This window comes from Pagrus pagrus (genome assembly GCF_965226575.1).
Source record: "Pagrus pagrus genome assembly, chromosome: 8".
Taxonomy (NCBI): Eukaryota; Metazoa; Chordata; class Actinopteri; order Spariformes; family Sparidae; genus Pagrus; species Pagrus pagrus.
The window spans coordinates 10,700,039-10,712,731 of record NC_140192.1 but is presented as its reverse complement, the minus strand read 5'-3'; the positions used below and the strand labels follow the sequence as shown (position 1 = coordinate 10,712,731).

General features: G+C 39.0%; 1 protein-coding gene across 7 annotated transcripts in view; it reads right to left on the bottom strand.

Moving 5' to 3' along the window:
• Positions 1–12,693, bottom strand: part of slc23a2 (solute carrier family 23 member 2) — a 32,944-nt gene that overhangs the window by 11,630 nt on the left and 8,621 nt on the right. For 3 of the 7 annotated variants that reach the window (XM_084359250.1, XM_084359253.1, XM_084359251.1), the window contains exons 2-6: positions 8,226–8,274; positions 5,435–5,667; positions 3,877–3,975; positions 2,460–2,576; positions 1,302–1,459 (exon numbers count right to left, since the gene is read on the bottom strand). In XM_084359250.1, coding sequence (XP_084215376.1) covers positions 1,302–1,459; positions 2,460–2,576; positions 3,877–3,975; positions 5,435–5,667; positions 8,226–8,274 — 656 coding nt within the window. The remainder of the gene's footprint in view (positions 1–1,301; positions 1,460–2,459; positions 2,577–3,876; positions 3,976–5,434; positions 5,668–8,225; positions 8,275–12,693) is intronic. The other 4 variants (XM_084359254.1, XM_084359256.1, XM_084359252.1 and 1 more) reach the window with 3 other exon arrangements.

Genomic DNA, 12,693 nt, shown 5'->3' with positions numbered 1-12,693 from the left:
TCTGCACTTCCCACTGAATGTTAAAGTAAGAAAAGAAAAAGAAAGAAGTAGATAGGACAGTGTTTGCACACCATTGTCATCAAGGCATCAGTCAAGGCCTTGGATTTGGTGTCAAAAAGAACGGCGAGTATCTGTGACTGTCTGGGTTTGTCTGATGAGGTGATTTGGCAGGAGCGGCAGCGGTGCCGGCGGCAGCTGCTGTCCGGTAACAATAATGAAACACTCACTCACTCTGCCACAGCATGATGGAAAGATTAGATTTATTACAAAAATGGAAAGAACATCAGCGTTTGCCTCACTGAAATGCTCCTCCTTCATGAAAAAATTATAGCACCTCATATCAACATGACCTGGCTTTATTAAAACACAGATCCAAATGATAGGACAATGTCCATGGCGACGGGGAATGTCTCGTGTCAGTTTTATTTAATTGGCGAATGATGGGGATGATATAACCCTCAGAGACGAATCAGGTGAATCATTAGTTCACCACCTTTCTTTCCAAATATGTGTTTCATAACCAAAGAGATTAACAGGTTACAGGTACTGGATCAAAACATGTGAGGAAGAATGAGCCCTTTGAGGGCAGAGGAAGAGGAATGCGTGGAAACAGTCAGCGGGGTAACATGAGTTGAAAAATGTGAATATGTATTCAAAAAACAACTGTCTAAGGTGCCTTAGAGGAACTGAATGTTGAACATTTTGGAGTAACGGGGTCATAGGAGCTCACATGTGCTTCTACGTAAAGCTTAAAGAGGGAACTTCCCTCCCTCAATCAGCTGCCAACAAAGATACGGCTGTGTGATTAATGACTGATTGAATATGCAGTGTAATTCACATCGCTTGTCTCAAATTAATGTGTTAAAAACAAGTTGCTCATTCCCTCTGGCTTTTAGTCAAACATCACATCATATCTTTGGTTTCTGGATTCTGATCAGATTCTGTTCTCGTGTCTTAATTCAGAAAATATGTAACTCATTACTTTCTTTTCGTCTCAGTCGCATTGTACAACTGCAGTCACATGAACGAAACAAGGAACTCTTAACCTTGACAAAAAAAGGATGTGTAAGCATCCACTTACATGTGTGCAAACACACTTAACACACACACTGGGTAACATGAAGAGGAAGGATTGAGAAAGAGGAACTGCATGTGAAATATGGCCCTCATCTTTAAGTGGTACTTATAGATGAGAGGGAAAGAGTGGAAAAAAGAGGAGGAATAAAAGAAAGGAGGTGAGAGACAGAATACAACTTATGACCAATCAAAGAACTGAGAGAATGTTTTTTGTGTGTTCGTACCTGCAGCCCAGTGTAGTCTGTAGCAGGGTGGTGATCCCTACACAGAAGAAGATGGTCCCTATGAGCTGACTGGTGGCCCACTGATCGAAGCCGACACACATTGCCTCAGCCAGGAGGAAGGGCACGGCAATAGTTCCACTGAAACACGTCAAGTAGTGCTGCACAGACAAGAGGCAACATTTAAATGAATTTAGCACAAGAATACCACATGGGCGAAGGAACAAGCGATTTAGCACCACCACTTAGCCATAACTAAAGTTCTCTTCAAAATGTGGTATATTATTGGACAACACAACAAGAAAAAGCAAAAATACTTTGATTTTATAAAGTCACATTTGACATCCTGTCATAAATCTTGAATGAATTATGCAACTGCAACCACATTCACTGCTTGTGACACGTTTACCATCTTTTGAAAATGAGTGATCACGGAAAATGTTACAGCGTTTAATCTTTTGATGGCATCACTGGAAACAGCATGATTTTACATGCATTCAAAATAGTTTTAAATCAACTGTTAACAGTGTGGCTCAAGCATTATTCTGAACAGCTGACCTTGATTTTTTTCATCTGTTATCAGACAAGTTTAAACTATTCTTTACCCGTCAGCCTTTGCTTATCTGTCCTGACAGACAGGCCATTAGTTTGAGTAGCATTCAGACTGTTTTTAGGATTAAGCCGAAATCTTCTACAATATGTAATGTTTAACGCAGATTTATATCCAGGTGTACACTGATATGTGTTTTTTTCTGAATGCTACACTAACACATTTGAAGGATGGTACAGCCTTTGAAGTTGTCTGTGCTCACTAAGTCCTATTTTTTTGTTTGGTTTCTTTCCTTTATTTCACTGATTTATAAGATCTCCTAGGTTAAATATGAGACAGAGGGAGATGACAGAGGACAAAAGTCCAGTTTCAGACACAAACACGTTGTGGTCACATGAAGACATCACACGATCAGATAATAAATACTGCATTGACGTGACAAGTACATTCACAGTAAAAGATTTCAGACATCCTGATTAGTCAAGATGTGTCTGTACATATTTCCACTGTAAACACATCCATCAGTTGTCAGGTAAAGAAAATATACTGATGACTGATAAACGAAGTGTAGCTTTGTGAAGGACAAAATACAGTTCAGAGTGTAGCTTTACCTGCATGCCTAAAAACACACACAGATACCAGGGTGGGGTGTCCTCAATGGTATAGATCATATCCATCCTCCTTGGGTCTGTACTGTCTGTGCTGTCCAACGTCTCAGACATTGAGCTCTACACACACAAAGAAACAGATTAAATTGTAATGGTTACCTCGCATTTGTAAAGGGTGAAAAGAATGTTTTCCATACAGTAAAATAACAGCCACACCCAATCATAAAGAAATGCTGATGAGAAAACAGCATGTCTAAGCAGAGAGGCCTATATGATTAAAGTTCTTATGAAAGAAAAATGCACAGTCATGGTGACAAAATACAAAAATACATGGCCACAGTTTGATGAGCCAGACTCTGATTTCTGCTCCACATGTCATTTCCTTTGTTAGTTGCAGTGGAAGTAAGTTTCTGTTACTGGTATGTGGTTAAGTAGTGAAGCATGCTTACTAAATCAAACTGAGTTTTCCAACTTGTGATATTATTTATGGTTGGTTTCCTTTTCCATTTTGAACTTTCATGTTTTTCAAGATGTTTAGCAATTACCAGCTTTGTTTTGTGTATTTATTTTCAACTTATAGAACAAATATATACAAAAAACATAGAAAACTCCTCATGTTATGTTCACACAGCGACCAAGTTACAAAACAGCCAAGTGTGGGTACCTACACTGTTGCCAAGTCATTGTTAAAAGCTTTGTTTCGTTTCCGTGTCACCCATTACACAGCAACAAGTGTTGGCTTTCAGTTTGTGGCTTCATATCGCTGGCTTCCTTTGAAAATTAATTGGTCTGTTGCTTTGTCAGTTGGAGTTTTTACACACCATCACTGTTGACTGTTCACTCTCCTCACAGCTGGATCAGAGCTGTATTAAGTTTTTGCTCATGCAAACTGAATATTTCCTGCTGTTACTTCTTCACATTAAAACCATTTAATTGGCAAAATGCAGGGTGATTTTATTGTGGAGCAGCCACAGGATGTGTTTATCATTAAAGTTAGCACTGAACACAATCATTAATCAAAAATGCATCAACAAAACAAGACAGCTGCATGATATCAGATAGAGGATTTAACCATTTCTAACTGACTTCTGTAATAAAAAATGTGCAAGTTTGTTTGGTTGCACTTTAAACAGATAGACCAGCTGCTGCTCAAGGAGTATGTGCTGTAGTATTAAACCACACTTGTTGTTTCTACGGTAACCGTGGGTATATTTACTGGGTCATAAATCTTGAGGATTACAATTTAAATTATATAGAGGAAAAGGAAAGTCAGCGAAACTGTTATTTGGACTGATTATGATGAGTAAGCTTTTTTAACCATGTGACTGTGTCAGTCTGCTTAAAGAGAGACTTATGTGGGAGGGAACTAGCAATTATGTTGACATAAGGATTGTGTTTCACTTCTTTTTTTTTGAGTTACCTTTTCTGCTCTTTGATTTTCTTTAGTGTAGATGGCCATCAGCTCTGTGTTCTCAGTATCCTGGTCTCCATTGGCAGCACCCACTCCATTTACCACCACCTAAACACACACAACCACACACATGTTGTCCTTTATTCTTTCATAAGGCAATAAGAGGTAGTGCACACGTTTTTAAGCTGTACACTAAATTATAGATCAATGCTGGTGTTGACACTGACATTTCTCACCAACTTCATAAAAGTCTGCATTTCATGGGTTGTTAAATGGCTCAACATGCCATCTACCATTTTCAATCATCGTGAACCTTGCAAGCCAAATGATAACATACAGTCAACTGTTTGAGACTTCTCGATGTCTTATATAAAAAAATAACGTAAACAACCTCTAATCAGAGGTGGGTGGTCACTGCTCAACGCCCTCCACCCCCCTCCTTGAGTCGTAGTCTGAATCTGCAGTAACTTTCAAATACATGCTGATCGAGGCGCATTGTTGATTGTTATCCTGTGCAGTCCTCAGCTGAATGTTTTAAGTGGGTGTGTACTCTTTAAGTACAGTTTGCATAAGACAGCAGATTGAGGATGATGCAGAGCTTGTTCACAAAAAAAAGACAAGCGAGGTGAACTCGGGTGAACGCTTGTGTAAGTCAGTCAGTCAATTTGATTTTTATTTGTATAGCAAGTAACTTAAAGTGCATCACACAATGAAAACAATGATTCACACTAATCTCAGGATATCCCAGTAGCCAACACACCTCCCATCCTCCATAGTATTCCTCTAAAGACTAAATACTTTTGAATGTTTCTCATGCACAAGGGACAAAATGCAGAGCCTGAAGCATTCAAGAGTTTCTGAACATGTAAAAGGAATTTATAAAATGTTGGAGATTAATGTTTATCATCCAAAAATTAAAACATGGTCATTAACATCTCTTGTATATTTCCTCCCTTTGTGTTCAACTGAACCAGCTCTTAATAAAACGCAAACATTATTAACTTATAATGTTGATGTGGTTGATTTGGTGGACTAGTGTTTCTGGAGACAATGTGAATGCAGGTTTTCTGGATTTTTAATCCGGTTTTCATCTCTACCAACTGCTTAGGGGAATCTCTTACTCTTTAACTGCTACATGCTTCTATAATGTAGTGGAGTACAAGAATAAAAATCTAAATAAATCCAACAATATAATCAATTTTCTATTACTTATCCGGGGACCGGGATGCGGTAGGAGCAGATTAAGGAAGTTGTTTGTTGCCATTTTGCCTTTTGACGCACATGAAGCTTTGGCTTGGTAGCAAGTGGACAAGCAAAGGAAGTGGACATACTGAGAAGCAGCAGCATGTACCAACTGGCCATGAAGTTTGCAGTTCTTGTATGTACTCAAAGAAAGTGAGTGATGGGGTGGAGAAGTAATTATAAGGGTGGTGCATATTGACCAAAAATTTTCTTTTCAGTTGTTCATTACGTGTCTTCCCTTGGGCATGTTCTAACTCGTCTGGGGTTTTGTATCCATGTGAACATTTAATAACATTAACAAAGGTCATTAACCACAGTCGCATACCGGAATAGGGTAGAAATCTGCTCCATGTTTGGTCTCCTCTTCATATTTTCCTCCTTCGCTGTTGCTGTCCAACGACTTGGAGGTGGTATTCTTCCCCACGCCCATCCTTGTGTCTTCGATGTCCAGCTCCTCCTCCTTCTCCTCTTCCTCTGTCCCTCCTCTGTCTCGCTCCGGTGTGAACACTGTAGATGAGTCCTTCAGTCCGATTACATCGTCCAGGACGGCCTCACCTGCTTGGATAAAAAGAGACAGATAAACAGAGAGATTAATATCTTAATTTCTAACTTCAGTTGTTCTACTATCCTAAGGTCATTGTGAAGTTCTGATCACATCAGACAGCCAGGGATGCTGCCAGGCCCTACTTTATGTTGATAAGAAACTTTACTTATCTCAGGTCTCATGTTGTTTTTTTTGTCCTGTCTGTTCTGGAAAACAAAAGTATATCTACTTCAACATTTATCAAGTAAAAAAAGAAATCAACATGCCTGTTACAACTTAACAAATGTCAAGATTTAGCTCCCTCGATTTTATTTTTAAAATAATTCTCAATTTCTAAATGAAAAGGATGTGCTGGATTTCTTTGTCTTAAGAGAACAGTGTCTCGGAGACAAAATGAATCATCTAAAGACCTTGGACTTAAAGGCCTTTTCAATATTGTCTAAATGTGTTATTTTATAGACCAAACAATCAACGAAATAACCGAGGAAATACTGCAAATAATTGTTATTTGCAGCCTTTAACCAATTATCAAGACATAATGAGTTGCCTTTAGGAGAACAACTCCTACACTTTGATTAATAATCCATCTGACCGACATGCTTGACACAAGAAGAGAGCAGAAAGCAAATAGAGGCAAGATTATGCAAGCACAAAAAAATAAATAAAAAAGAGTCAAATATGGAACGTTTGACAGAGAGGAGGAACAGAATGATTACAGTTGAGAGATGACATAAAAGGTGCTCGAGGTAGAGAGAGTGATGTCAGTTTGTCTGAGCAGGGATGGTGCTGTCTAATTTCTGGTCATTGCCTTTATCACTGTCACTCACTGACAGTAATGGAATCAAAAGTAAGAGCAAGGTTGTAAAGATCTCAGCTGTCACTCATCTACCTGCCAAACCCAATAAAAGACAACATGTGAACTGTCAGTAAATCAGGTGTTTCTGCATCTATTCTTCTCTGAAACAAAACTGCTTGGAAGTATATCCCTTCATGGGAGTACTATTGGTTTGGTGTACAATAAATAGAAGGAACAAATATCCTCTACATAAGACAGCTACATGGTGGATAAATTCAGTATTGGGCATCAGAGAACCATGATATCTCAGGTGACATCTCCGACACCGCTGTCTGGAATTGATAGAATTGAAAAGATGTTTTCACATTTCAAAATAACAGTACTTTGGTCTTTTAACAACATCATCTTCTTGTTGTTGTTGTGTATCATACACACCAATATTGCACTAGATCTGCAGGGTCAACTGACAGGTTCATCCAAAAAGTAGTGTTGAAACACAAGGACATGATGGATGATGGATCACTGAGGAAATACCTTCAAATGTTGAACTAAGCCTCCAAATACGTAGTCTTATGGATGAGTGAAGAGTGAACTTGTCAAAAAGCCAATAAGGGTCCCCTTTCATTCGTCCCATTGGATTCTGATGCATCATTTCATTCATCAGAAACCAAGTTACCAAACAAACTCTGTACGTTTGCCGTTTCATTTGCCCCCCTTTTTTCATTATATGGCTGACGGTAGGAGTGTGACTTTGTCTGATTTCATAAACTGATGATTTGCCATTTTCTGTTTGTGACTTTGAATTAAAATTAAATCAATAAATAAATGAAACTTGTCAATGACAACAGTATGTTTAAATTCACACATTTTGAAAGACAAATGGTTTTGAGACAGATTTCTAAATGTAAAATAGAAATCTAAAAGTTTAAAGTCAGTTTGAGCCCGACTCTTGATCTTTAGTTTCTTCTTCAGTTGCTGCCGCCTGCATTATATCCCCTATCAAGTTACAGCTGAATAAATATTATTTAAATATCAAATGTAACATACAGTAGGATTCCAGCACTTTATCATCCATCAAGGAAATTCAAGGCTAAATGATAAATGCGTGGACTATGCTGATTGTTAACTTATTGACTCTTCTCTACATTCAAAGGTCACATCAAGATACCTTAATATTTCTAGCTCCACTGAATCAGAATGCAGGCGCTGCTCTTTATCTACCCATTATCATGGCTGATCTAAGTATCTGAGCTCCATTGATGATGGCTTTTTTTTCCATTCCCCACACATGCTCTTAGCTCAGAGTGAACATACTCAAACTTGATTTAACATAGTCTGGTCAGCTGTTCTGAAACTGGAAAAATGAGTTTCCCATCTCAGGGTTAGACAACCCAGAGTTCAGGTTTAAACTTAAGAGTTTGATGAACCCACTTTCTGAAACAGGCCCCTGATAGCTTGGAGCCTGAAAACATTGACCATAAAAACACAAACGGCCAGTTTGAGTCCAGCTAGGAAGTACTTTTTTACTACCCCCCCTAGATTTTAAGTAAAAGGCAATGATGCAAGAAGAAAAACTACAAAATAAGTGCATCTGAAACTCCATGGTTTAAATGCAAGAATGTCAGATTAGCACCACCTGTACTGTGCCTTGCCACCACCCTCTATGGCACATTTCCTTTACAAAAGAATTTAAAATGTTATCCCAAAATATCCTTTCCCACCCAGCCAGTCTGCCTGCCTGCTTGCAGTGTAAAAATGTTGGGATAGGTGTAATACCTAGTTGACACATCCCATCACTCCTGTCAAGCTGGGCGGCTGGGAGCATCTGTGTGGAAGGGGCAAGAGAGAGAGGGAAAGGAGGAGGCAGAAAAAGAAGTGGAAGAGAGGAAAGAGAAGAAGAGACGGGGGGGAGGAGGCAGAGAAGAGAGAGGCAGAAGGGTCGAGGATAAGGAGGAGGAGGGAGGTGAGACATAAGTTAATTTGACAGACAGCATTCAATCACAAGCAAAAAGTTAGTGTGTAGTGTGACTGATGTGTTAATTGTAATTCAGATTCCCAGGTGAAATGTGGCTTTAGGAAGGCAGCAGAAGTGAACTGTGTTGCAATTAAGTATTCCACCTATAGAGGGTGCATGTAGGTAGAGGAGAAAAATTAAGTCAGTCCACCCGTAGGTGTAGCAAGCCAAGGTAAACCTTATATAACGGAAAGTTAGGGTTATGGATGACCACTGCATTTTTGTTGTAAAACCACAGTTACTCTCTCAGTCATGATCAAAAATCAAATCACCCCAAAACCAAAAATACATATTTTACCTCTCATCTGTAAAGTTACTTATCAATCTTGGTTGTTTTGGTGTGAGTTTTGGAGAAATCAGCTGTCAAGATGTCTGCCTTCTCTCAAATATAGAGCCAGATGGCACTGTGCTCGTGGTGTTAAGTGTCAAACAGCAATGTCTCTCTCCAGAAATCATGACCTGGTTTCTCAAGATAATCCTCAGAACTTGTAGAACTATGTCACGAAGGAGCCATGATCTTTCTGTTGATTGTCTTGAGAATCCAGGTGATGATTTCTAGAAAGAGACATTACTGTTGAGTTTTTCAAATGTATTTTTGGCGCTTTGAGTACCACAAGCAGAGTACCATCTGGTTCTTTATTTGAGGGAAGGCAGATATCTCTATGGCTGATTTCTCTAAAACAATCAAGATGAATAAATGCATTACAGGTAAGAGGAAAAAATGTGCATTTTTGATTGTGGGATGATCACTTTAATATTTAAAATAGAGCCTTTAGCAAGTTGTGAAATGAACTTGATACAATCTCATTTCCTGAACTGAAGTAACAAATTCATAAATTGCAATGTGAAGCCATTTTTCACCAACCATACTTCCATTAATTAAAACCCCTATACTTATTTTAGAGTAATGCAAAATATTCCAGTATCATGGGTCTTATTTTTTAAAGCTTTAGCCACCATTCTCCACATAGGCAACAAGCACACAGCACCATCACTAAAAGGAAATGCACTTAGCAAGAAACACATGATTGTACAAGTTTTTATGCCAGGGACTCAAGCTTAATAGGTCCCTGGCATAAAGGCTTCTCCCTCCTAAGACGGCCAAACATTTTAAAAGCTGACCAACTCATATTACCCCCCTGCACTACTGATACTTGCATGTTTACTGCCCTGCATGTTTAGAAAAGTAACGCTCCTTTGGATTTTTACTGAAGCTTCCACATTAAACTCCACAAACTAGGCAGTTGTCCATCTCTCTTGAAACCAACTGTTCTCCAGGTCAAAGTTTATTTTTCTATTTTTTAGGTCCTTGCTAAAGAATTAAATGAGGTATTCACTTATTAATTAAAGTATATTCGGCTAATGAGGATCAAAATACACCAGAACATTGTGACATGATGACAAAAAAAACCTTAGAAAGTCCGTCTCTCGCCCTACAAGTCATTTACTGGCCAATGAATACTGCACACAGCACATGAAAACAACAAAGCACATTATTGACCTCAGAGCTCAGCTGCACTGATGCTTCAACGGTAGTGTGAGCGTTATGTGGAGTGTCAGAGAAAGTATACCAGCAGCCTCTGGGTGAGTAAAAGTCTGATCATGCATGGGGCAAAACCAGAAGACCCAGAAAAAACACACAAACACACACACATGCACACACAAACACACAACAAAAGACAAAACAAGAGAGCTACAGGGAACTGGAGCGAGAGAAGAGAGAACTGAAACTGAGTTTATTGGACTATGTAACAGAGGGGAAATCTGCAGGTTTTATAACCATAAAAAAAACTTTTCACATTATCTAAAAGACAATAGAGGTTAAAAGCAAGGAGAGTCTGTGTGTGTGCGTGTATCATGGACACAATAGGAAAAGCACTGAAGAACATGAGAGCGAGGAGGAACAAAGACTACTGCGGTGGTAATTTTAACTCATCCTAGAATATGCAGGCTGGTGGACAGAGTTGCCGCATGGATCTATAACCATGGTAACCTGATCTGTGGATCCTGTGCAGGCTCGTGCCGGGTTGTGTGGGATTCCACCGGAGGAGGACTTCACACCAGATGTTCAGGTTGGCGGATGCAACTCTAGTGCCAAATACAACATGCGGATACATGTGTGTGAACAAAGTCCATTGCCTCCAGATGTTAGTCTATAGTTAAGTCACAAATTCACGACTATATTAAGCCGGCAGCTGGTTTAGACATGAGTACTGTCTGGGGCAGAGGTTTCAGTTTCAGTGTCAGAATAAATATCTTACTGTAGAAATAGAGAAATTAAAAAGCTATTCATTTTTTCAGACTTAAGTCTACCACGATATGTGGTGAATTCCTGCCGACTTCCAGCAGTAAGTCCATTGAAAATGCACCTTTTGTCTCATAGATCTTGACTTCATTCTATGAAAAAAAAGCATCTTCATACTAAAGCTACTACTAAGAATGTATCTATTGTTTTATTACTGATTAGATAGTCTGGTGTAATTGACTGTTGAAGATACAAAATGTTAAACAAATAGTGAAGAATTGCCCATCACACTTTGTCACAGCTCAAGATGATGTCTTCAATTGCTTTTGGCTGATCAACTCTTCTTGTTTAGCAGAGCAACAAGTTCAAGACTTTTAACTGTGACATCCACCTCTGGCAACGACTGTTGCCAGCAAGAAGCATAAAACCACAGTCACTTGGCAGGTTTTTGTTCAATACTCCATCAACAATTCAAGATTACAATGCTTGGCCAGTTGCCATCTTATCCAACAAGCAAATAAGTAAACCTGCCAATCACATGTCAAAGTCTTTTCATAACCGCTGTTCCAATGTTTGAACCTTGAAATCAAGATATAAACCAAAGCAATGTGTTTGTAAGATATGAGGATTTGGGTGTTTGTAGGCATGCGATGAATGTACTTCAAATGTGACAGCTACCACAACAAAGACAGCGAATTATGACTAGGCATATCTCACCCACGGCTACACCAGTATAATGGTACGGGGTATTTCTGGCAAAGAAAATGTTCATGTTTTTGTTTGTTCCAAGGCAGTTGCCAGTTATGTGCAGAGAAAATCTGTTGAAAACAAAGAATGATGTTACACAGTAAAAATTGAGAAGATGCATGCTGCACTTCTAATGCTACCTAATAATTTTAATGTTATAAAAGGCGACTTTGTTCCTTATCTATTATTTCAGTAAGATGTCACACGGAAGTTGCAGTCCTGTATTTATTACAGACAACGTTTAAAATAATTTCTATAGGAGTTTACAGCAAAAGACGTGTATGTGAGTGTGTGGGTGGGGGGACTTGAAAATAATGTTATCTCAAAATTGGGACCCTGCTGAAAAAAGTTTAGGAACCACTGCTTTTGAACATACACACGTGTGTGTTTGTGTGTAGAAGCAGGTGACACTTTACATGACGGGGTACACGTGAGGGGTTCGTATTTCACCATTGAAGGGAGAGCGGAGAGGGGATTGTAAAACGCTTGCAAGGTCATGTTTACATCGGTTAACTTCCTGTCAGCAGAGCAAAGGCGAATGGAGATAAGAGTTATCTCAAAAGCACAATTGCAGGGACAACAGGTTGTGTCACAATATGACATGAGACCGAGTTATACAGTATGAAAGTGCTTGTAAACGTTTCAACGCAGGGACAGACAATAATGTACCAGAATGTGGGTCTGAACCATTAGAACACCTTTAAAATAAAGAGTAACTAAATAATGAAATCACCTGGCGAGGTCTGAGATTAGAACATATAGCTACAGACAACCTATTTGGCCTAAATTCTTTGGTTTTATTCCACACAAGTCAACTTTAGACACATGTGCACACATGCACTGACACATACACAGGTACTCAATCGATAGCATCGTTCATACAGCCAAAGCTTGTAGCAAAACATCCTTTACACAACTTAAAAGAGAGCCTGAAGACGTTGGAGTTTACTTGCTGAGTCATGCAACCAGTAGACCCCCCCGAAAAAAAACCACAAGCACGTGTGAGCTGTTCTGGTTTTGTAACTCAATGAGGTCATCTGAGCCAGTCACTTGTTTAAGTGAGCAACGTTAACTGAATGTTTTTGTCTGCGTGTTGTTACATATACCTCTGCTACTGAAATATTTACCTTTACTTACTATATGGCTTAAACTTAAAAACAGTGTCTTGTATATACTTTAATAGATCTTTTGTTTTTAAAACAGTTGAACATTATCATCTATTGTCCATGTTCCTTTAC